Here is a 25,891-nt window from a genome sequence, read left to right as displayed (position 1 = left end):
ACAGAAATGTAAAGTTGCTGTATTAACTAACTAACTAACTATTTTAGCCACCATATATTTTGCATGTCTTCCAAAATGTACTGTCAGGCAACCAAAATCAAAAGTTCTTACTGAACATTAGACCTTTTTAGTGTTCTTCCCTGATAATAAGCTTTAATGATGTCTCTCCATATTGGCACAACATGCCCATCCGAGGCTTGATGCATTTTGTATCTTATGTATAGTAATGATACACAGATCTAGGGACTTTCAGATTTATGAAGAAGAAAATTTCTCTGACAGTTCAGTTCCATTTTTAAAGGAAGCTAACTGATAAAAGGTGCTCAGGATTTTAAAATGGTAAGTCACAAGACAGATGAAATAAGAGGTACAGAGAAAGTAGTAACGGTCTGAGTTCTGTGATACTTTTTTGATTATATGACACTGCAGTTTTCATGTGGCTATCAGATCCACTTATGTGATTACCATGCCTGGCCAAGAGTGTCACATGTGGGTGCCAAAGGTTAAATATCCCCAGGCCAACTCAGTATCTACTAATTCAACAACCGTCTTTCCATTGATTTAAAATGGAAACTGCACTGGGTGGTTTTGTTCAAGAGATGCTGAATAATCACAGCTTACACTGAAATCACCAGATGTCTGAGTGGTCAGTACTTCTGAAAACTGGGTCACATATCTGAAAGCCCAGTAATGAATTCAGAGACTAAATTTAAGCACATATGTTGGAAAACTGTTGATGTGTACAAATACACATACAGGTTCCAGACCACGCTTTTGGGCAGATGGTAACAACTGTCCCTTCTTGACAGCCAATGTAAAGAGCAGTTCTAAAGCCAGCTCCAAAGGGATTTGCTTCTCTGTCCTCTACCGTGATAGCCAGTGAGAAGAAGTGATCTCTCAACCAGGTATACTGACAGATGGGTCAAAAAACCATGAAGATCTCAAGGTGGAAATGTAAATGCCATTTCTTATGTTTTCTTTCTAGAGAGCATTTTGATAACGTTAACAGGATTCATCATTGATATTTCTCAGCACAGTGCTACTCTGTTATACCTACATATATGGAATATCTATGTAGAACATCTATCTGGGTATTCTGTTATACCTATCTTGAATGAAAAGGCATCAATCCACTCTCCTTGCTCTTTGCATCATGGCAATAGTAAACTGAAAAGTAAATGCTTAAAGTAAATAATGTGTAGCAGAACATTTTTTATAATCTTGTGGAAAAAAAAAAACTCCTGGAGTTTTGGAGTTTTTTATTACTGTGAAAGTGCAGTGATCCCACAGCTGGATAAATAATAGGACAAATAAAAGGATTTTAACTGTAATGTGAAATGCACATTAGGGAGTCTTGAGAAGTGGTGCAAAAAGATGCTGACAGCAGATTCTAGTGGTATCTTTTTGTTGTAGTGTTTACTTAAATCAGCAGATTATCTCTAACCTGCTAAATACAATCTAATGTTAATAACATATTTAGGATATCTGCTTCCTAACACTTATATAGGAGATTACTGCAGAGAACAATAAGGTTAAACACATTTTTAACACAAAATGCTGGCACCTGGGAGTACAATTTTCAGAATGGATTATTTGATCTTTATATTTATATAGGCAAGTAACATTGGAGTAAAATGCAAAGAATGCAAAAGGAATACTTCTGTATAATATGGAAATTTTATATATATATATATATATATATATAGGGCCAGTTGTAACTGAATACTTGGTAAAAGGACAAGTCACATTTTCTTGGGGGTGTGTGGGAATCAGTCTGTCATTCACACCCACACACCTGACAGAAAGCTGGCCTCTTTAAAGTCAATTTTGTAATTTATATACACCTTGAAGTCTTAAATATCATTTTCCAGTTTAACAAATTCTCCCTGTGAATATAGTGATTGTTCTTCTTTAAAAAGAAAAAATAACAAAATTAAAAAGGAAATTGCATGTAATTTCTATGCAAACTAGAACAGTTGAAGTGAGCCTTGATAATATGATGAAGAAACAGATAATTTAGATGGCTGAACAATAGGATCGTTTTCCTACATAAACAATGCAAGTATTTCAACACATAAAATGACCATAAGTGAAAAAGAGCAGATATCTCATAATACACAATTATCTCACTTGTTTCTGTCATAATGTTTAGCTCAAGTTAAAAAAACCACTTGCACAGCAAGATCAGAAATAGATCCTCCATGCAAAGCCTGAACCTGGGTCCAGTTTTCAGTCTTTTCATCTCATTGCAAAAGATATTTTTTTAGTATTAGGTCTGTTGGTTATCATTAATTACTTGTTGACAGCTGTATGCAAAGGACAAAGTCTTGACTCATTAGTGTTAACAGGAATATTACCATTAAATTCAATGGAGTGAAGATTCCATGCTAACGATCAAGATTTAATAAGTTTATTCTCATTGAGATGTTCTTTATAGGACATAAAATGTCATTTGTTTCAATGGGGCCATTTCATAATGTTAGCGTTATTCACAATGAAAACAAAACCAAAATCTAACATTAAAGGATAAAGAAAAAAAAAAGTTAAAGACAAAAATAATAAAATAAGGGCGACATTCTGATGCCTATTATACGAGACAATGTAGAAATAATTAAGGAAATTATATTTTTGTGTACAGCGCCCCTTTAAGCTCCAGTGCCGATACCCACACGCTGCTCAGAACATATTCAGTCAGCACTGTGGTCTCTGTGCCCATCGGCATGCTGCGGCCCAAGGGAGGCACGGTGTGCTGGCATAGGGATAAGGACAGCTCTCTAGCACATCTGCTGAGGGAAGCCGCCCACGGTACCAGGGAAGCCAATAAAATCAGCAGGGTATTCAACAATCCTTGTTTCTACCTTCCTGCCTACATCCACCCTAAGCAACTTCTCTGCGCCCTGACAACGTAAGAGGATGAAGAATACTTCTCGCTGACTTCATGACCTTTCACTGCAGCTCCATTCCTCTAGGACACAAGAAGAGTCATCTCTACACCATGAACAGATAACAGTTTCTTGGCATCTGGCATACAGCTGTGGCGTTCATACCCTGATGATACTGGAACAATTACAAACCTCAGCTCCTTAAGAACAAAGTGTAAAATGCCTTATTTTCACCTACCTGTTCCACAGTAATAATAAGGAGAATAGCAAAGCCATCCCTCCTAGGACATGAGGAGAAACTAGAGATCCTTTACTGTGATTACTCTTAGAGCTTGTAAAGGTGTTCTGATACCATGGTGATGAACAGAGTATAATTGCCAAGATAGATGATGGATCCAGCTGGCACTTCTCCCTCCTCCCACACACATCATGGTGCTCACCACAACAAGTTTATGATTTTGTCCTAAAAATCTGTTGAGTCTTGTTGGTCGTCTTTATGAATTTACTTGCAGAAACGGCAAAATGGTGTCTTCACTTTGATTTAGTCTAGACTGTATGAGAGAGGTGCACGATTTTTTCCGAAATGACACCCATATGGTATATTATTCTCTTGCTAAAAAAACTCCTCTGAAACCCTAGCTGACAAATAAATAAATAAATGTGAGTTCTCCTTCTTGGCAAAAAAAAAAAAAAAATTATATTCCTATCTGTCTGCTCAGTCATCACAGGCAAGTTTTACCCAGAATGGTATCATTATGTTTGTTCAGGTGAGATTTATTGTTCAGAAGCTCAAACAGAAAGTCCTCTAAGTTAACCTGGCACTTTTTCTGTTTATATAGGATTTATACAAGGATGAGGTTTTTTGTTTGGTTTGTTGTTGGGGTTTTTTTATCCAGAAGATGAGAAAAATACTTGCCAGACTATGTAAAAACCCAGAAATATTGCAATTCTCTTTTCTTCAAGAAAGGAAAAAAGTGAAAAATAATAGCAATCTCATTGGTTCACAAAACCTTTCTCACAATATTTACTCAACTCCAAGTTTCAAAGAGTAAGCACTGCAATTTTAAATTTCCAAATTCTTAACAGCTGCATTGTACAAAAATGCCATTGCACTTCACACCCCTTTGTGTCCTTGCTGGCAGCATCGTTATAAGTCAGAGTCAGAGTGGGTGTGCACATGGTGCTAATCTTTCCCCTGCAGAAGCAGAATGAGGAATTCTCAGGAGTAAGTGGAAGAACTTCTGTTGCGGGGAAACCCAATGTCAGTCTCCAAGGTTTATAAATCTGTAATTCAGTATATTAGGAGTTAACCGTAAAACATTTTTCATTGAGAAATTAATTTTGAACAGATTTTAGCTATTGAAATACTTTATCTGTGTACATATCTGGATGCTTCCAAAGCAATTATACTTCAAAAGCTGGATGAAGTAGTAAGTACTGGGAGAATATTAGTAGATGAAATTCTAATGGATCTAAATGAGACCAGGGCTCCTTTCAGCCAAGGTGAATTTCACTCTTTATTTGCTTGAGTTGCAGAAATCTGATTAACCAAAGTTTATCCAGAAGCAAATTAGCACTAAAGTGTGAAAATCAGAGCTTTGAGACTACTAGCATAGCCTTATGCTAGCTTTTTTCATCCGAAGAGTCCAATTAAGCAAACCTGGCAGAAGCCTTAAAAGCAAGTATTTTCTGCTGGTTGTTAGTAAAAAATTGATCATTCTTTTTATTAAGGCAAAGGGTGCCAGTTTGCCGAATGAGGAGCTGAAGGGGAAAAATAGAGTACAACACCAGAACTACATGGATTTCTTCTGGCTTTGGAAGGCAAGAGCAAAGACTGGAAATTCTAGTGCCAGTCTGGTTATGATGTCATTATTTCTGGCTGACAGCAAGCTAACAGATGCTTCTTCAGGTCAGGGCTTCCCAGCCTGTTCCTAGACAAGCGTCCCATCCTTATTTACAGTAGATGGACTTCAAGGATTGTAGCATGTCAAGTGCATAAACAGACCATGTACAGATATCTCAATGCCTTAAAATGCACAGTGGGAGGATCCCTACTGCAGTTTAGCAATAATGGCTTACAAAACCTGCACTGGGAAAGAATTTTTGCCTTATGCAAACAGTCAGTTCAGTCCCAAATAAATTCTCAAGAGAACGCTTAGGGCAGAAAAAAGTTATGCAGAGTCTTTATGCTGATTCTCTGCACAGATTCCTCCTCCTTGCTAGATGAATGAAAATATGCTGACTTGCACAAATTTCTTTATATGGCATACATTTTATATTTAACATTATTTAAACTTTGACTATAGCTTGCCTGAAAACAAATACGTAAACCAACCTGGTTTCCAGTTAAGTTTGACCTTCTCTTGAGCCAAATTAGCCTTGAAGATTTCTAGAGAGGCAAGAACAATAGTTGCTTTCCCATCCACCTGTTCCAGCAAGGAATGTGATGATCTCCATCTAGGTAAGCTTGGAAGTACAATAATGAATGCTATTTTGCCAAAAGTTCAGCACTGGCAAATTCTCACCAATTCAGAATTCTTTAATGCTTTCCACAGAAATAATCAAACAATACGGTGACAGATGAGACTAGGTTAGAATTGCTTGAGAACTGATGAAGGCAGAAAGGTACTGTCATTTTGGAATGAGGAGTAAAAGAAATTTGTCATATACAGCAGTAATGAAGTGCAGCTTCTTGATACAGTATTACATCACATTTTGCATGTCAAATAGGCATAGCACATCAAGATCTTCACCCACTGAATCAGATTCATCTATCGCACTTTTTATATATTATATACATATTTTGTGCATATATCTATTGTATACACATAGATATGCTTTTTCCCCAGAGCCGGTTACTCTTCTCCAAATGCCTGACTTCAAACTGTTCTTCCATAATGCCTGTCTTTTGGAGAAGAATCTCAAATGCAGACTCGGATACATAAGCTCTCTCAGAGATGTACAGAGAGTTAGCTGCCTCAGAAGGATGAACCTAAAAGACTGCATAGTGAGTGGAAAACATGGCAACCATCAGTGAAGTGCTGATCACAGAGGTCTGTCTCACCCAGGGCTCTTCTGTGAAGGTTAAATAGCTAGCAGAAGATAACGAGCAGGTGCCTTTTCCTAATCAACTCAAGAATCTGGACTCTGAATCCTACTTTCATCTTCTCAGCATAAGAAGAACTTGTCCCTGGTTTTCTTTCTGTTGTTTTTGTTTTGTTTACTTAACAGAAACCATTAATAAGACATGAAGAAGCTACTTCAGATTAATATGCGGAAGGACAGAAAAAGAAAGAGGTTCTTTGGTGAGCAGAATATCATCTTGCTTTCAGTTGTCATGGAAAGCCTAAATGTGAATCATTTGGACCTCACTTTGCTCTTCAAAACTGAAGTGGCAGGACAAGTATGAGTACTACGCCAACACTAGATATACTCCACTGGCTCTTCAGTCAGTAATTACTTGTTCACATTCAAGGCCTTTCTTCAAGGTTTTCACTGGAGTACAATATAATTCCTATGGCATGTGCAACTCAAAAGGTCACTGCATTCTCTGAAAACATTTTGAGTTATGAAACATCACAAAATGGGTGTAAGGAGACACCCCTTGAAAGTCTAAGCCTAAACACCAAAGATCAAAGCCTTGTACTGCATTTACAAGCAGTGAAATGCGATGTACCTTTTCCCTGAAAACGTTTCTCCCATTCATGCCAAGATACTAACATAAAAAAAGATGTATAGGGAAGAGACACATGCGTAACCACCCATCTTACTGTGAATTTGCGTGTGCTACAGATTTAATTAATAGACAGTAAATTTATGTGTATTTATGTTCAAGTTGATTGGTAAATGCCAGCACCAGTCAGCAATCTTGCCACCTCTGCGAGAGCCGTGGCTAGCCTGTTAATGTGCAAACACCACCAGCCTACACTCCACTAGGAAGGATAAGCTCGTATTTTTCTTACCTGGTTTCTTTCCATTCAGGAGTCCAAATACATAGGAATGCATCATGTTTTTGATCTATGCACATAACTCCAAATGACAGCATATACAGTGTGCATGCCATAGCTCCAGTTATTAGGAAAGTTTTCGGTTTCCACTTATGTTAGTTTTTCTTTCCTCCTAGGCACTTATTATATTCTTCCTAGCATGCTGAGCTCTCCTAATGTTTAGAAATATTGTGGAACTGCAAAAAAGGCACAGTCAATTAATTCCTTCATTTGAATAATTAAACATTTTAAATACTCCCTCCATACCTTATGTTCAGCTATAGATATATTATTAATAGTAGCTTGTACTGTGTGCTGCAAGAGAATGTTAGGCACATAATTCCTAGAACCTGGGGAGGAGAACGTTTCCTGACACTATGAATCTACCTACCAATGACAAAGTTATCTTGTTCTAATTCAAACGTCTTTCACACTGTAATAATTACACTGTATGAATGTTGTGCTTTTTTAATGAAAAATTCAGCACAGTTAATTATTCAAAAAATTGTTATGGTTGATGAATCCATCCCACTTTGTTCAACAAAAATGTTAATTGTGTTTCACTATTTTTAGGATGTTCCTGCTTTATCATTCATTCCAATAGCTCGGTCTATAAAGTAAGACCATTGCATAAGTTCAAGACCATAGGTTTGTAGCCAGACTGTCTTGTCAAATGGGTTATGTGCCATGGTTCAACATGGTTCGTTACACCTCTGCTTGCTGAGTAAATCCCTATAGATAAATGGCCATCAGTCTCTCTATTTCTTTGGGCTGGCATTAGATAATTTTCCCATTTCAGACTCTCATGGTTTAACCCCAGCTGGCAGCTCAGCCCCACACAGCCACTCGCTCACTGCTCCCTGGCTGGACGGGGGAGAGAATCAGAAGGGTGAAAGTGAGAAAACTTGTGGGTTGAGAGACAGACAATTTAACAGGTAAAGCAAAAGCTGCGTGCACAAGAAAAACAGACAGAGGAATTCATTCCCCACGTCCCATGGCAGGCAGGTCTTCAGCCATGCCCAGAAAAGCAGGGCTCCATCACACGTAATGGTGACTTGGGAAGACAAACGTCATCACTCTGAACATCCCCCCTTTCCTTCGTCTTCCCCCAGCTTTATATGCTGAGCATGACGTCATATGGTATGGAATATCCCTTGGGTCATTGGGGTCAGCTGTCCCGGCTGTGTCATCTCCCAACCTCTTGTGCACCCCTAGCCTACTGCTGGTGGGTGGTGTGAGAAGCAGAAAAGCACTGCTCAGCAGTAACTAAAACATCCCTGAACTATCACAAATCCAAAACATAGCCCTGTAGTAGCTACTGTGGAGAAAATTAACTCCATCCCAGCCAAAATCCACTCTTGAACAGCAGCATTCAATGACTGCACCCTGCTCGTGAACAAGCCTGACTGGCCTTTGTAGTCGTAGGGTCTTGGTTTTACCTGATTTTAAAGCTAGAGTGTCTGAAGCAAAAATGGATGGAGCAGTTCATTTTGCAAGGTTGCTGGGTAAATTTGCCACAGAGTAAATCTGCTAAGCCGTGGATGTAGCACTCTTCTCATTCTTAGCCCACTGTTGTACAGAACATACAGCTTCCACGCATTCTCTAGTGCAGATGCCTGCAACCAACTGGCAAACATCAAAATTATCTTTAATGGTTCCAAGTCATCTGGAGAAGAGGCACTTTAGTTAATTTCTTTATTTTGCCTGCTGTACAGGGGACGTATCTTTATTGTGATCATCCTTCAGCAAATGTAGGAATGTATCGATAAGACCAAGCAATATTTCCATGAATAAAATTTTCGTTCTCCATTATTTTAAAACCAGAAGAAGTTCGAAGAGCAGGAAAGCCACTTTTCCATTGTCAGTCAAAGTATGTTTTTTTTATATTTGGACATTGGATTCTGTTACATTTCTAACAGAGATTTGAAAAATATTGGAAGGTTAAAAATTAAAAGAACATCACTATGGGGATACACACAGTGTTTGCTGTCATTGACTTAGTTGTTATATGAATAAATACATATTATATGGACGAAATTTGAAAAAAATCATTGCAAACACAGTGAAGGAGGAGAGTAGTTGAAGTGAAGGGCTAGCACAAAACAGGTGGATTGTTTTTGCCTTGTAGGCCATGCAGTCTTGTCCTCATCTATTATTAATTTTGAAAGTAGAAGCTTTGTGGTGCATGTTATGTCTTCACTCATAAATCAGCCTCTGTCTGCCTCTACCTGTGTCCAGATTTGATCTTTATCTCTTTTTACCCAAGGCCTGTAAAACACATAGAGATCTTTAGACCAGGAACCAGAGAGAAGAGGAAAATGTAATTTATTGCTGAGATAATACTGTTGAAAAATGGACCCTTCTGGTTATCTAATACTATCATTAATGGAAAAGGAAAGGTCCTTGAAATTCTGGGAAACAAAAGTGCTAGACACAGCTGAAAGAGAGTCCACACTGAAACAAAAAAAAAATCAAGTACTATTTAATTTTCAAATCATATTTCCTACAAATTAAACTAAGAGGTTTGTAATAGCAATAATTACCTATTCAGCATCCTTCATCAGTCTCCGAACTCATTTTCTTCAGTCATTACTTGAGTGGAAAAAAAACTTAAATGGGTCATTTATGCTTAAATTAATCTGTGGTTTTCCCGGAGTACCTTCTTTGTTCATCTCCAGCTTTAATTACTGAAAAACATTTTGTTTTATAGAAATCTGTGGCAAAATAGATGCATCCTTCATAGTCATCCTGTTTCAGGAAGTTCAGAGACTGCTATATTAGTGACATCACAGATGGTAAAGTCAATTTTAAGATCTATTTCACATGCAAAACCTGGCACACCACTGAGTATTCACAGGAGTGAATACTAATGTGTAGAAGAGTTCTATGAAGGTTTTAGGGGACCGAAAGCATTCTCTGAGCCGCCGATGCAATCTGTGGGTCAGGCTGTACTTTGAGGGCAGAGTGGCAGTAGTCTGGGACCCGTGAAGGCCACTTAATGAGCACATCACTGGCCTGATGGATGCGTAACTACAGTTTCCACTTACACAGAGCACAGTTCTGTGGTGTCAAACCTCTCTGCAGCAGAAGATACAACTTTGCAAAGTGGTGTGACAACGGCTCCTCTTTCACAGGTTTTTTGTAATCACTGTTTCGTGTTTTTTCTTCTCAGAGTAATCTGATGTCATCGTTTCTCAATGTCCAGTTTGTTATATCCTGTCAGAATGGTGATGTGCGTGTGCTTCTCAGAAATGTAACTGGTTAAACAAGTGAGCTGCAAAGAGCCTGCCTGATGAAATTTAGGTGGCCAAAATAAATATTTCCCCTTCTACGAAAGAGATTGAATTCTCTTTATACAAGAAAGGAAGAAAAAAGGAGTATCATTTTTTCAAAAATCCCAAATTGTTGGCATGTCACCTGTAATGTAAAAATGCGTTTTTCCAGTCTGAAAAATAATTTTGTGCTTTGAGTAAGGGAACAAAGGAATTTGCCCAGTACGTTTGCAATGCATTTTGAGTTAACCAATGTAACAGTAAAACAAGAATGTCCTTGCTGTAAGCCCAGTTGAAAAAACATCTAAGTGCTCTGATTGTTTATTGAATTTTAATACTTGAAGGATTGCTGCTGCTTTGATTTTTTGGCAGAAATAGCAACTGTGGTTAATGATCATCTGGGGTTTTTTTTTAATAAAATGTCATTTATCAGCAAAGAAGGAGAAAGGAAACTGAGAGCCATGCATACAGATGCATATACTAAATACTGCTTCTTCTGCCAGATTGCTGCTTTTGCTTGTACATTAGTGGAAAATCTGTTTGTTTAAAAATAAGAAAAGTCCAACAAGTCCAAATTTTAGATCTAGATGTGAATTAAAAGCTCTTAAATCTAGATTTTCTTCTTAGACCAAGTCCAATAGTATATACCTGAAGCCTGTAGTACTCTAAAAACGCACACACACATATAATAGTTACTTCAAATCTATTTATATGCCTAATTCCCTTCCATTTGTAACTGGACATGTCTTGATGAGCAGCAGGAATCATGAACTTTAGATAGCAGGTAAGTGCTGTCCAATTCTAACTGGAATAATTCCGGAGAACATTTAAGTCAGAAAGTTCTTAGATAGTTCAGGATGAGGAGGCAGCCAATCGCAAATTTTCTGTGTAATTTTGGAAGCGGGTACTTCAATTAAAGCCTTGATTTTTTTCACCTAGCTCTAGCCCTGCTGGACTCCTACGCATTTTTTCTGTGTCTAGCAGTTTCAATACAAACTCATGACCCAAACATCCCCGGCTCTTCAGGAGTAGACACCTAATGTGTCAAAAATATGCAGCAGATCAAGTAATTGCTTCTAGTCTAGCTCTGCCATTCACTGGAGTCATTGCTGGTCATGACTTTTGAATTTGCTGGCAGCCTGGGGCTCAGTTACTCAATGAAAGGTACAAGTACTCAGTGTACCTGAAAATGAAATCTCAGGATAGGGAAAGGGAAAATCAGAGGCACCCTGAATAAAGTTGAACTCTTGAATATTTGGCAGCACACAAAATGAATGAGACATCATACAGAAACGACCAGTAGATCTAGATAGAACATGTATCTGTGTCAGAAATGGGAATTCAGTGTGCAAAACAAATTGAGTTAAATAGTGTGTTTAACTCATTACATCAACTTTTATATCTCTCATAGTTACAGTGATTCAAGGAATATATTACAGGTTTCTTGAACAAATGGAGCCTGCCCACACTAAATGAGTCAGATAGATAAAAATCAATTACATTGTGGATTCTTAACTGTGGAAATAATCAATGTCATCATTGTTCCCTTCCTAGCAACAAAATATTGGTCCTGGTCAACCAATCTTTTTAAGTTGGTTTGTGCAAAACATTGTTAATATTCTTTATATTGTTTTGTGGGCCCTTTGAAAATGGAAAGCCCTTTGGTATCAAGGCCAAATATTAACAGGACCTTTTTTTAACACCGGTAAGCACTCTTTAGCGTGGTAATTCATTTACATTTGTGTAGAATGTCAAAGGAGCAGACCTTAAGTTTTATCATCTCCTGTAACGTTTTAGGCTCAGATTGCTTGATTTATTTATACTGACATAGTCATCCCGGTGTCTTTTACTCTCAGCAATGGAACGGGAGACAGAGACAGAGCGGGCTAGTAGGAGATAGTACTCTAACTTCAAAACTTACTAATTTTCATCCATTAGCTGTTCTGGGGAGAAGAATAGGAGGGGTATCATATGCCGAACCTTCCAAGATGTTGCATCTGCTAGGAATGCTGTCCTGTTACAGGATTTATGGGAGCTGGCGGAAGAGATTAATAGGAAAGGGACTGGATACATTGTATGCATTTTTTAATTTCAACGCTTGTAATTCCACATTGTCTCTAAACAAACACAATGATGTGATTCTTTTTATATCATCAGTGTTTATTAATTGCTGTTATTTTCTCTAACTTATCCCTCAAGGGCTCATACATATCAGCACGCACTGAAAACAGATGTTGATAATCCTGTGTGTGTTGTTTACACCTCCAACCTTCATTGGGTTCCCCGACTTCCAGATGGCAGAAAATTATTCTGTTCGATGTATAAGATTAAAATGGTTTAGTTTCAAATCTGCATATCTGTGCTCTATAATTTTAATTCCAATGTCTAGACCAACCCCGTTCTGTCCTTTTCACCTTTTGCATTCTTCCCTTTTTGCCATTCGTTGTCTTGTCATTTGCTGAAAATAGAGGAGTCCCTCCTTCCACTGCCACTTTGACTGTTTTGCTCTTTATATGAATTGCTCATGAGAGATAGTAAATTTTAGAATTATTTAGTTTATTAGTACTTTATCTAGGTTTCTCGAGGTGCATACAATCATACTTCAAACTGCAGTAAGTAATAAAGCAGAGTGTCTGCTGCTGTTTTTTTCAGAACTTCCAAGTTGTTAAGAACTGTAAGGATTGGCAGCACGATCTAATGCGTAGTAGAGTAAGTCCTAGAAGATCTGGACTCCTCAGATCTGCACTATTCTAATCACAGTCATTACTAAGCTCAACCTTACATAAGCATTTCTTTTTCAGTGCCTCCATTTCTCACTTTCTATCTATCTTACTTTCAATGTACTGCATGCTCTTCCAGACTGGTATATTCTCCTCTGTATGCTCACACTAACTTTTTAAAATTAGTAAAATTATTCGCAATTTTTATTCTATAAATAAGACTAGACACGTGGTACTGTAAATTATTTATTCAGTGTCATTATATTCATGACACTTTGTATAACAAATTAAGTCCTATGACAAAATTCTGCTGCTTTATCTAGGCCTCATCTGGAATAAGTCCATGAAAATCTATAATTAAACTAACATAGATCAGTAGTAAGTTTAAACGATTTAGTCATAGTAAAATGAGTTTAGCTGTATAGCATTTGGTCCATGATCTTGGCTTCAAAAATGAATACTTCAAATTTGGCAGAGTAAAGGAAGCAGGAGAGAGCAGAAATCTCCCTGCTGCACACACACTCCCATCCTCAGTCCTCACGTTTATATGCAAATGTTCCTTTATTTCTGCAGATGAAAACACTTGTGCACTCAGGCTGCAAAATCACAAGAAGATGTGTTGAAATTACAAAATGGAAATTTCTTGCGGCATCCTCGTTACAGCAGACAATACTCAAGCTGATGTAGTATCAGAGGGTTCCATCTGAAGAGGAGGCAACGCAGGCGTGCTGCATACTCACCACGCTCAGCACCCAGAAGGACCTGAGCATCCTGAGGCTCATCTCTGGCCCATCTTGCAGAGAGATCAATATGGTACTGACAACAGAATTTTGTAGAAGAGAGCCCCCTACACATGCCTGGAAAAAAAAGAGCTGTGAAATTACAGAGATTTAGATGAATCTAGAAGATCTTAGAATCCACATCTCTGCCAGGTCTGATTCAGTTTTTCAGACGCACATAACTTGCCTTAAGGAAAATGATTGCCTTTGGCAACACATCCAGGTTAAGATGAAGGTAATTCGGTGTGCTGATCACCAGCTCACGTCCTTGTGCTACAAAAGTACAGTACGCTGTCTTGCCAAACCAGCCATGCTCTCTCTACACCGGCTGGCCTGATCTCAATGGTACTGCACTTGCAAAATTCATCCTGAGTTTAGCTGAAGTCATGCTGCAGTCATATATTCTGGTACATGGCTGCTCAGCCCTGTTTTAAGCAGATGAGAAGAAAATGGAAAAGAAACAGAAAAGGTCAAACATCTCTTTAGGTCATTCAGCCGATTGCTCTCATATTGGCATGAGCAGTTCCAGCATCAGACCGTGACCCTGCTCCTATGATGGTGCCAGCGTATCTAGATAGGCTGCACGCAAGAGTCAAACTGCACGCCAGTATTTGCTTGCTTATTGTGCCAAATGCTGCCTCATAAAGAGGGGAATTGACAAAAACTACTTAATAAAAAAGTAGCTTCCTCTAGCGTTTTCCATCTAGTGATCGTCAAGCAGTTTACAAGCCGGAATGAAACTGGTTTTATTTGTGGGCAATAATGCCCCCATTTTGCAGATGGAAAACCAGCCCAGGCACAGGAACGCATCGCAGTCGACGACAGGAACCTCACCTACTGCCTCGCCGCACAGCGCATGAGGACTGAGGCGGCACTCAGAACTCGGCTCATCACGCGTGCAGAAGGCGGGGTGTTTGACCGGGAAATCGCAACCATATTATCCTAATTTGACCGTATTAGGTCAAAAATGGACTCCAGTCCAGCAGAGATTAAGAAAAACATGCCTTGCCACGGTTACCCCGTATTCCCGCTGCGACCCGGCCGCGCAGTCTGGTGCTGAGAGCCGCAGCGTTGCGGGCGGTGGAGCTGCCGCAGCCGGGGCCAGGCCGCAGGCGCAGACTGAGGATGTCCGAGGTCGTGAGGGCAGCCCTGCGCGGGGCAGCCAAGCCTGCCAGGGCTTTTGGGGGACACCGGCTTGCCTCGGTTCGCAGGTTGGGACAAAACCTGAAAACGAAGGCAATCTATCACTTTGTTAATTACTGCTGACTTAGAAGCCAGACGTCTGGGGGCAGGCCGCGCTCCCCCCCGCGGGTGCCGCTATGTCGCCCCACGCAGCCCCCGAAGATGGCGGCACCCGCGGAGGAGCCGCCCGCAGCGCCCCGGGGCCGCGACCCCGCTTCTCTCCCGGCGGAGCCTCTGCCTCCCCGCCGGCCCCGGCTCTCCCCCGCCGCCGGGGGCTTCTCCCGCCCGCGCCCAGGCACCGCCCCCGCGGAGGCGGTGCCGCCCCCTCACCGGCCGGGGCCGTGCGGCGGCTGTCGGTAGCGGCCGTGAGGGAGGGAGCGGGCTATGGCGGCGGGGGACGCGTTCCTGAGGGCCCGGGGCAGGACTCTGACCGCCTTCCGCCCAGGTACGCTTGCGGGGCCGCGCCCGGAGGGCCGGGCGGAACCTCGGCGAAGGGCTGCGGGTGCCGGCGGGCTCTCTTCGCCGCCGCGCAGCCGGGCGGGTGGTGCGGGAGGGGGCCCGCGGCTTTCCCCAGCGGCAGCGGGAGGAGCGCCGGGGAGCGGGGGGGGGGGCGCGAAGGGCTGGGACGGGGCCCGGGGCCGTCTGCCGACGCCGGGAAGGCCGCGGTAGGGAGCCCCTGCCCGGGGGAGCGGGCGGCACTCGGCGTGCTGGCGGCGGGGGCTCGGCCGAGCGCGGAGCCGTGGCAGCCCGCTGCGCCCCCCCAGCCTTGCCGGGGCAGGCCCGAGGGCTCCGGGCCGTCGCCGCGGCATCTGGAGAGCGGAGGCGCCTTGAGGCGTCTGTGCCGTCTCCGCCGTGCTGCCCGTCCGCAGCGCGGGCGGCTCCGGCTCCAGCAGCGGCCGAGGGCGGGCTCCCTGCGCGGTGCTCGTCGGCGCTGCTGAACCGCGTCTCCCGGCTGTGAGACCGCCGGTGCCGGCACCGTGCTGCCCGGTGCGTGTGCCTGCAGCGGGACAGCGCTGTTAGGGCGCTGAGGTGAACGGCAAGCCCCGGGTCCCCCCGGCGCTGCGGGTCCCAGCCGGGTCCCGCTCCGGTTAACGCAGGCACCGGCTCTTCCCGAGGCGTGCGGCGGGGCTCGCCCCTCCGGCGGGGAAGGAGCCGCGGACGGCAGCGTCCTGCTGAGCCGGGCCGGTGCCTGCATCGCAGCCGCCGCAGGCTCCCTCCAGGGACGGAGGTTCTGCGCTGTGCCCGGGGCTTTCAGGTCCATAGCTAGCTCTGTGCTAAGGAACCTTTGCCTGGTGCCACGCGTGTGAGGTGTTTTACTTCCCTGTATTTGCTTATAAATGACAACTTGCACCGGTTTGGCGAGGTGGGCAAGGCTATTCCATCCCGACAACTTTGTGGTATTTTCTTGGGTTTCATTGGAAATACTTGGCTTTGCTTGTTGCCAAATAAAGAAAAATCACCAACTCTGAGCGTGTGAAGTAGATGCATACAGTCGTTCTGGCAACCTATTAATTGCAGATGGCGTGGTTGGTTTGGAACAGAACGCCTAGCATTTGTTGAGGGGACAGATGGCAGACAAGCCATCTAGTTATTTTAACTGTATAGTGAAATTGTAACAAAAGGAGTGTTCAATGGCAGTGTAAAAATTTCCAAACAAAAGCTTTATCTAAGTACTTCCTGAAAACTCCCTTAAGCGTGGAAGAAAAAGTGTGATTTGGGTGTCTGTTTTCTAGAGTGTTCCTTTCTCCTGAAGTCTCCTTGTTATTCTTTAAATAAGAATTAAGACTTTTCTTACTGATTGGTTGTTTTTAGTCTTGTTCAGGACTTTTTAGCCTATCATAGCCCAGCTACCATCTTCGGGTACAATGTTTCTTTGTCAATAATTTACTTAGCTCTTACTTAAGAGGCTAAAGTTCAACACAACCTTTTAATAACTAAATGATTGGGAAAAAACAGAACCAGGGGCTGATAAAACTGCGGCAAAGTTTCTTGGAGTTTAAGAGAAAATCGGTTATCTGTGTTTAGTTGTTTTCCTCAGTCTTTAGGTTTCACTCCTTGTGTTAAACAGGTAGCCGCACAAAACATTTACTACCACTGCTGTGGCTGGGCACACTGCTTCCTCTTAAAATCTGCAAGACACCATTCAGGGCTTAACTTCCTTTTTGCCTTACTACCCTTTCTGCAAAATCCCACACCCTATCCCCTAATAGTAATTTGCTCAGTCTGCTCTCACATAACGTGGAGGTTATACATATAACCTGCTCTAATCTACTCTGTGTGTGTGATGTGTGAATCAGAAGCTCAGGGTTAGGGATCTGAATTACCCGTGTAATCAATGGAGCGTATTAGCAAACAGTGCATAAATACCCTGCTTCATTGGCAAGAGACCTCTGCATGCTTTGGCTTTACTTTTTTAATAAATTCTACATGTCTTTTCTACCCATGTGAAATTATGCTTCAGATGTCTACTACTTTTATTAGTATTTTAGTGAAGAAACAGGGCCATATGTTTGGGTAAATTCTGTCTTCACCACCTCTCCCAAAAAGTCATGGGGTGTTTTGGTTTGATTTGGGCTGTGGGCTTTTTTGTATCCCAAGTATGCCAGTAGCATGCTGTGCAAAGAATTTCCGTGAAAGTAGGTAGAGCACTTTTTTTCAAGTAACTAAACAAGTGATAGTACTGTCAGCTTAACTGGTTGAGAAGTGTCTCTGTTTTGAACCTGTCTTTTGCCACTTCTAGCTGATGGTTCCAAAACCTTTATGTGGAAGAGGAGGATAACCAGCATTGCATCCTCACGTTCTCAGTTCCACCTGTGATTTTGTGTTCCTCTGTCATCCTCCCTCACCAAGATTTTTGCAAGCTCTTTTAAGTTTATTCGGTTGCTTCTCATATGTTTTTATTTTACTCTGTTCTCTGTTCCTTTCCAATCTCTGCTTTTTTTGCCGCTACTGAATGTTGAGGTGACTTTTCTTTGTAGCACTTGGCTAGAACTATGGCTTATGTGAAGTTGGTGGTGTTTTTCCCATGTGCGCTATCCTGCACTCTTCTGCATTGAAGTTCATTTACTTTCTTGAGCAGTGACTGAGTAACAAAGTCTCTCCCCAGTTCTTCACAACCAGCCCTTATTCTCATGCACCGAAGGGTTTAGTTTTAGCAACTTCACTTCCTTGCTGTTCAGTTGCTGTTACAGATTGTTCTGAATTGTTGAACAGTATAGGTGCCAGTACAGATTCAGGTGGGATCTGTGTGTCTGTCCATTTCTTTTTTTCTTACCAGTTGTTTATGTGTGTGAGGACTTTCATATTTCCAGACAGCTTGGCTTCCGTAAGAGTCTTTGGTGAGCAACTGGCAGATACCTCCTGGAGACAGCATCAGGTGGATCTCCCTTGCTCATGTAAAAGCTGAAGAATCTGTAAGTGCAGTAGTTATGGTCCGTGTTTCAGTTTCCATTACCTACAGGTGCCAGTTTTGCAGTCAGTAGTTAGCAGATTGCTCAGGAAACCCTTGTAAATGTAGGTGTGATCCTGGCCGTCGTCCTGCTCTGCCGGTGCAAAGGCAGTTTTAAGCAGGAGGTAACTAACTCCCCAGGGGTTAGCTCTTTTTCGCTTTTGGGTTCTTCTGTGGATGCCACCTAATCCCAGTGGTTTGTTGTTATTCATGTCTATTTGTTGAATCATCCACTGGTATTTTGATTTGAGACAGATCCAACGCACTGTCTGTAAGGAAGAATTCTGGCATTCATTCGATCTTCGCAAGTTCCTTCACAATAAACATGGATACAAAAATTCACATTGTTTTTCTGCTCTGCCTTTATCTTTGAGTGCATCTTGCATGTCTGGAACATCTGTTAGCCTTACTGAGTGTCTGGCAGGCTACCTGCTCCTAATTCCCCTAAAAAGGGCTTTATTAGTTTTCAGATTTATACTATTTCCAGTTGTTCTTCACTTTTTTTAGCTTGACTTCTTGGACTTTTGTATCTAACCTTCCAGTGTGTAAAATCTTTCCTGTTTTATTTATTTGGATGCTTTAGTTTTTTGAAGGATGCTGTCCTGCTCCTACTGGCATCTTTATGACTGCTGTTTACGTTGTTTACTCAGTCTGGATTCTTTTTGGTCTTTCTGAAGTTCTTAGTAAATGCTGTGCATATGGTCTGAGCCTTGGGATAGTGTCTTTGGATAGTTTCCATGCTGCCTTCAAGGATTTTTGCACTTTTTAAAAGCATCGTAATTACATATAATTTGCCTTCCTCTGAAATTAAATACAACCGCAGTTGATTTCTTATTTTTTCTTGCCTTCATATGAGTGTTGGATCTTGGCACATTCTGATTACTGTTCTAGAGCTCTTCAACAGTAGTATTTTTGAGCACTGATCAGAACTGCTTCCCAGCTAACATATTCCATTCCCAATACTGTCCCTAACTCTTGTATGAATTAGGCAAATTTTTACGTGGGTTTTCAGCAACTTTCTGTGACTTCACCTTGTCATTATGCAAGCCACCCCCCTTCACACCTACAGTCTTGAGCTGTAAAGTTTCTGTAATGAGTTTACACGTTAAATTTGGGGGTGAGCATAAAGGCATGACTAGAGTTTAGCATTCTGTAGCCCTCAGTACAAATAAACTGTATCTGAGGGGGCATTTCCTACTTTGATAGTTATCGAAGAACTTTAAAATATATACTTTTAAAAAGTAGATAAATTTTATCTTTAAAATAGATAAAATGCCTAGTTTATTTGAGAAACTGTATTCTGTCATTTCGTGTTTCTGCTGACGTTATCTCTGTAGTTTAGGCTCACTGTACATCACTTGTACAATAATTACTCTCTTAAAGGGTTTTATTTTCTCTCTGAAAAATATCTTTTGATACCTGTTTTGAAGGGGGTTTTCCCTCTGATGCATAAATTTGCACCTTCCGTAATAGGTTGCCTTGGTTATTCATAGTCGTACCTTTGGTAGTCTTTCAGGTACACGTGGAAAATACAGCTGAAAAGAACACATATTTATTTAGATTGAAATCTCTTGTATTTGAACATACAGACAATAACAATGGGGGTTTTGAAGCCACAGTAATTGGTAATGTTTTAATATTAAACAAGGAATTATTAAGGAATTAGTGCAAGTCCTTTATTGTTTTTCAAACTATTCCAGAACTGAGAGGAATAAAACCAAAGTCCTTTAAAGATAAACTGTGAAACAATGGCAAGGAAAAAATGTTACCTTTGGTATTGTTTATGATGCATAAATACTGCTTTCACTTAAAAGATTCCATTTTCCTTCCTGCCTATAGATTCTTCAGAAAAACAAGGTTGTGCTTCTTGCCCAATTTACCTAGAGAGTCACGGGCACACTTTGTAGGCAGAGACAGCTCAGGGCAGGGAACCATGTACTATTTTGTGGTCTTTCAGAGAAGTGAAATTAATCCCCCGGCAAACCTAACGTGAGAATGAGGGCATCTTTCATATTTCCTACTGCCCGTGGTATACTGAGCGAGCGTTAGGCGTGCGTCCATGTCCACGCTCCTCTGATCCAATAGTGTCTGTGGGGAGGCTGTGGACAGGAGTAACTTTTCATCACTAATCTGTTTCCATGAAATGCTGTAGGGCGTAGAGGAAGAAGAAAACCAATGTACTGTTGAAACCAACCAATGTACTTTTAAGAAAATCCCACTAGGGAAATACTGGAAGTCCCCCCAGTACTGCGTGGCTGTCGGAGACCAGCTTGCAGTGGTTGATGTGAGCAATCTCTAGATATGTGTGTTTGTGGTCCGTGGCGAGGAGGGAAGAAAAGGGAAGAGAAATTAGGAAAAGCGAAAGGGGAAGAAATAAAGGCACAGCAAGATATTAGCTGTTGTCCTCTAGAAATGGTGAGGTTTGGCTTAAATCCCACCTAAGTCCTTGAAGTGTCCTGTGTGTGATCACAATACATGGCTGAGGTTTTCTCCTGTGAATTGGTGCTGGCTGCTTTGGCCCTTCACAGGATTAATCCTTAGATAAAATTAGAAGCTGGCACCATTTTTCAGCCTATGCTACTAAAAATACATTGCATTGATCCTCTCTCCGTACTTTGGCATGCATGGGAGCAGAAAAAGAGTGGGAAGCTATTGAAACTGAGGCATAACAACATGTTCTGAAGTTGGACTTCTTCCGTGGCGATCAGCTGTGCAGCTCTTAAGGAGGCCTGGGAACACAATGGGTTTGGAGTCGTAGGAGTTTTGCGTGGCTCAACATGTAAGAGCAGCTCCACAGACATTATTTGTCCTTCGGAAATGGAAACTGTACGTACACCAGTTATCCGAGAAATCACCTGACTTTTGTCTGGCATTTGCGAGTTCTTATTGCTGTGGTAAATTCAGAAAGTTGCAGCTGGCCTCAGTACTCACAGGGATGAAGAGCCAATTTGCAGGCGTTCTCAGCTCCGTTCAATTTGCGACGCAAGGGAGAAGGCCGAAAAAGTTGTTTATTAATTGAATCCTAATCTTCTATTGCTTTACCTAGCATGCATGTTGTCTAATACAAAGCTCATCTAAAGGCTTGAAAATTGAAACTCCTAGCGAGAAGGATGCCTTTGTCGTTCCCATAAAAGTCGTTGCTTGCCACGTTTGAAGGGAAGATCTGTACGTGCTATTTAACTGACGCCTTGTGGACACCGCCTGGGACCTGGATCGTGACCAGATGAGCGCTACAGAAGCAGCTGCTCCGCTCCCACCACGTGTGCCCAGTGCTGTTTGTTACCAACCGCTGCCAGACTTCGGCAGTCCCCTAGCATAGCAACAGAACGATGTGTCTGAGCACTCTTCTTGGGATTCAGTGCAAAGTCCAGAAAAATGGTTCAAACAAGTTTTTGTGGTCCCTGACTTACTGCTTAAGCAGATGAGGTTCGTTTGCACGGCCTACAGTACCTGTTCTGCCTGAGGGTGCCAGCAGGCAGCTGGCGGGGGAGGAGGAGGGTGCAGAAGTCTTGTTAATGATGATCTGAACACAGTCCGTTGATAAATCATTTAATTGTTAGGCAAAAGACTTCTGGATCCATCCATGGTAGTGGAAGATGCTCTTACATTCTGTTTCTCATTGCGGCCCTCTTACCACGTTGGTCTGTTGGAAGAGCACTCGTGCAGGCGTGCTCCTGGAGTTCTAAGCAAAAATTAGCTACATTGCACTAGTTGCAACCCTTTAGCTGGACTGATGTTACGGCTCGCACAGATATGGGAAAACTTGCATGCACTCCTCTGCAGACAGACCAGGGAGGGCAATGAGGAGTTATTTCCTGGGGGACCTGAATTCAGAACAGGCTCAGGAGTTGGTGCAGGTGCAAGTTTGCACCAGTGGGCATGCACCAATACAACTCTCTTCATGATGTTCTGCTTTTATTTATAGTACTTTATAGTAATTGAAACACATTCCTGATAAACAAAAACTTAAGTTGTAATTTTAAACTGAGCATCATATATTATTTTGTTCCCATATATTCTTTTGTTTTGTGGGGAACAAAATCAGTAAGTACTAAACTAAATCAGTAAGTGCAGCTTGATAAGTAATAAGCTAATGGAATTTGGTTGAAGTACTATGTTTATTTGTTTTTCAGTAGGGTTTCTAGTTGGAGTGATCAAATAACAAGACAAAGGTAGAAAATACTTATTTAACCTTACTGTTGGTTTTGGTAACTATTTGATAAATTATCAAATTAAAAAAAAAAAGCTGTTGACTGAATTATTTTACTAAGACCAGTTAATTAAACTGACATTTTAAGTAGATGTTATTTATGTAGCTCTGATTCCTGGATCTTTTCTGTTGTCCCTGCTTCGCTTTCTTCATTTTATCTTTTTCTTTCCTACAGGAGAATATAGCATATACCTCTGCATCATTTGCAGTTCCTTTCTCTTTTCACCTCCTATCTCTTCCCTTTTCTCCCCACTCTTCTTCACCTCCGCCCCTGCATCTTCTGTTTCTCCTTTCTTCTGCCACTTCTTGATTCTGTCTGTGTACCAAACTCCTCTTTTCAAATTCATCTCATCAGTGTCTCTCTCTGCCTCACATGACCGTCACTCACCCACTCAAACCAGAGCATCTGTGCACAGTCTTGGAAACATTCAGGTACTTCAAACCTAGAGAGCTACTGTATTGGCATGAATATAAGGCAAGAAAAAAATATCCACAAAGCATACGTTAGAATAGCCCTTGGTCTGGCTTTGCAACCTGTTGTGTGTCAGCTCTGCATGCTCCCTGCCAGTGCATTGCTTGCCTGCCAGACTTCTCTCTGTTCAGCGTTGTATGTGAAACTCCTTGTTTCCTGGGACCTGGTCCAGTCCCGCTGCCTGCCTGCCCTGCCTGCCCTGCTCCAGGTGCTCCAGCCACCTCTGGCCACCAGACACCATCCCTGGGGCTCTGGAAAGGGAAACATGCTATGTCCATAACAAGCACAGTCTTTTCAAACAAAGACCAGCTGTCTGTTCTAAGTACTTCCCGTAAAAATACATAGATAAATGTCTCTCTGTTTTACTTAGGCTACTATGGTAAAAATTACTGGCTTCAGAGTAATCAGTACAAAACAAGTAGATTTTGCTCAGCATAGGTGATCAATACTGTCCGCCAAGTTGCTGGAAAAGGGATGGGTGTTAAAAATCCCGCCACGTTGTTCAAAGATTTGAAGATTTTTCCCATTTAATGAGTTTGACGATTGTGCCACTCCTGCCAAACAAGTTCCTGTTTCCAACCTTCCCCTTTTTCAGTTTTATTTTGTATAGGTCATAAAGGATTTCTGATGCAAGCTTCCTTAACTGATTTTCTTTCTATAGCTTTCCACTTACAAAACCCGTAAGTTGACTTCTCTGCACAAACAATGCCTTTCATGCAGCGTGTAAGCTGTTTTTTATGGCAGTCATATTTTGTCATGCAAGACACAAAATAAAAACATACATTACTTTGTGTCATTCAGCTGGTTCAATAAGGCTTCTATTGCGAACTCACGGATAGGTGGATCATTTCACTTCTCTGAATAAGTTATGTCATTGGAAAAGTTAATTTCATTTCAGAATTAAAAGCTAATGAATGGCTAAAAGTTTCCGTCTATAAAATATGTGATTATTATTTAGAACAAGGCAATGCTGGTGTGAATTAACAGGCAGTGTTAACAGGCTACGAATAATTTTGTTAAGAAATTAGTTACTTTAACTAAAATGTCAAAGCTTGCATTTGGCACAATGGTCCGATGCCATAGCAACAGGTGACAATTACGAGCATCTTCCAGGAGTTGCCCACATTCCTTTTCCCTTGCCTCAGCCTGTCCATGTCCATGGTGCAAGAGCTGGATTCTGACCTGTTGCCTAACCTTCCTGGAAAGAAACATACCCCCTTCTGCAAAGTAAGAAGCTCCAGGTCTGGATCACTTGAAAGAAACCCAAAAGTCGACCCCTGTGGTGGACATGCTTATGTGCTGTTACTGGAAGAGTAGTTTTGCCTCAAACTGTATTTCAGATCACACTGACATAATATGGGAGTATATTTATGGATTATATTTTAATATGAAATAGTTTCCTGTATCTTTTTTTTTTTAGATTCAACTATAGATTGACGTAGTCAGTGAGGTTTTTAACAGTTTAAATGCAGTTTTAAAAAAACCCTCAATAACACTAAATGTATTAAGCCAAATATAGCTGTCAAAATTGAAATATTCAGGTTGCAAATGAATGCATTCAGCTGGAGAAACCACAGTGTACTCATGTTTGTACTTTAATTCCAACATGAGACATAAGTCTCAGAAACAGGATACCCATTTTTGTTTTTAATTTGTAGCTAACTGTTGCTTTATTTACCAGGTGTTGAGATTTTTTTTTTTTTCTTAAGTGCTTGTATTTTTATGTATCACACTTCTTTTGTGGTACTTGTTATTGTAGTATTGGAGAAACAAGTATACAAGAAAATTGTAGCATTACAAGGTCTGTTGTACCCTCCGTCTGCACTGACTCTATCAATGGAAATTTGTTTCCAAGCTCTCATCTTTTTATGCTAGGTCTCGGGAGCTATTGTGGCAGTTCTAAATTAGGATTTTCATTGTTGCTGCCAATTCTGATGTTGCTGGGTTTTTTGTTTGGTGACCTTGGTCCTGTTGAGTGGCTTCAGCTCTAACTCCAAAGAATGTGCCACATCCGACTTACCTCTAAAAGTATAAGAACAAAAAGCATGTAACTCCTTAATAATTTAAGGATAAGTCTACTGGAACCACAAAATGTGAAATGTGTATGTTTTAACTTGTTAATTAAGCAAGCAATAATTGGAGTCTTGAAAGAATCAACTGAAATCTAACATTGTACACTTGTACTATATTGTAGTCTTGTAATTTCCAGCACTGTTTGCTGAATTCTTCACATACTTTTCCTCTAATCAGCCTGTAAATACCATGTGGTACAATTAGATTAATATACTTTCATTTATTGCAGCTACCTGTTAGAGGAAAATTTTGTACTTCTGCCTTTATATTTGAATGACTATATGAATGACTACAGAATTCTGTACTTTCATTGAGGCGGCCTCAACTTACTTAAGTGAAGAGCAATCCATTTAATGATGCAGGGAAACTTTTATTCTCTTTATAAGTTTCTGTAGTGCTTAATTATTTTTTTTTCTCTTTTTTCTTCTTAGATGATGAGTACCAATGGAAGGGGCCCTTCTACTTCATCCAAGGAGCAGATCCTCAGTTTGGACTGATGAAAGCTTGGGCAGTGGGAGACACTAACAATGGAGATGATGAATGGGGAGAAGAAATCAAATTAGCAGAGCAAGCAGTGCAGGCCATTAACAAACTAAATCCTAAACCCAAGTTCTTTGTGTTGTGTGGAGACCTTATCCATGGAATGCCAGGTAAGGCCATTAAAAGTGTAGAATGGGGATTGTAACTCCATTTTCGTTACATTTCAGATTGGCAACAAGGCTAATTTAATTTTCTTCACAATATTCTTTCATAGGTTCTAGTATGGTACTGTTTTGGTGTTTGGGAAAAAAGTGTGCTCTGTAGATGATTCTTGAGATGTTATTCCGATTTCTTCATCTGACTTCCTGGATCATTCATTTTAGGGAT

The 25,891-nt window shown here is 41.2% G+C and overlaps 1 protein-coding gene across 2 annotated transcripts in view; it reads left to right on the top strand.

Moving 5' to 3' along the window:
• The first annotated feature begins 14,744 nt into the window (after positions 1–14,744).
• Positions 14,745–25,891, top strand: part of CPPED1 (calcineurin like phosphoesterase domain containing 1) — a 45,583-nt gene continuing 34,436 nt past the window's right edge. Inside the window, exons 1-2 of one of the 2 annotated variants that reach the window (XM_075767370.1) lie at positions 14,745–14,850; positions 25,456–25,674. In XM_075767370.1, coding sequence (XP_075623485.1) covers positions 25,521–25,674 — 154 coding nt within the window. In that variant the 5' untranslated portion in view covers positions 14,745–14,850; positions 25,456–25,520. Of the gene's footprint in view, positions 14,851–14,938; positions 15,267–25,455; positions 25,675–25,891 lie in introns of those variants that run through there. The other variant, XM_075767369.1, reaches the window with a different exon arrangement.

The sequence above is a fragment of the Balearica regulorum genome, chromosome 15 (genome assembly GCF_011004875.1).
Source record: "Balearica regulorum gibbericeps isolate bBalReg1 chromosome 15, bBalReg1.pri, whole genome shotgun sequence".
Taxonomy (NCBI): Eukaryota; Metazoa; Chordata; class Aves; order Gruiformes; family Gruidae; genus Balearica; species Balearica regulorum.
The sequence above is the reverse complement of the archived record's forward strand: the minus strand, read 5'-3'. Positions and strand labels throughout refer to the sequence as shown.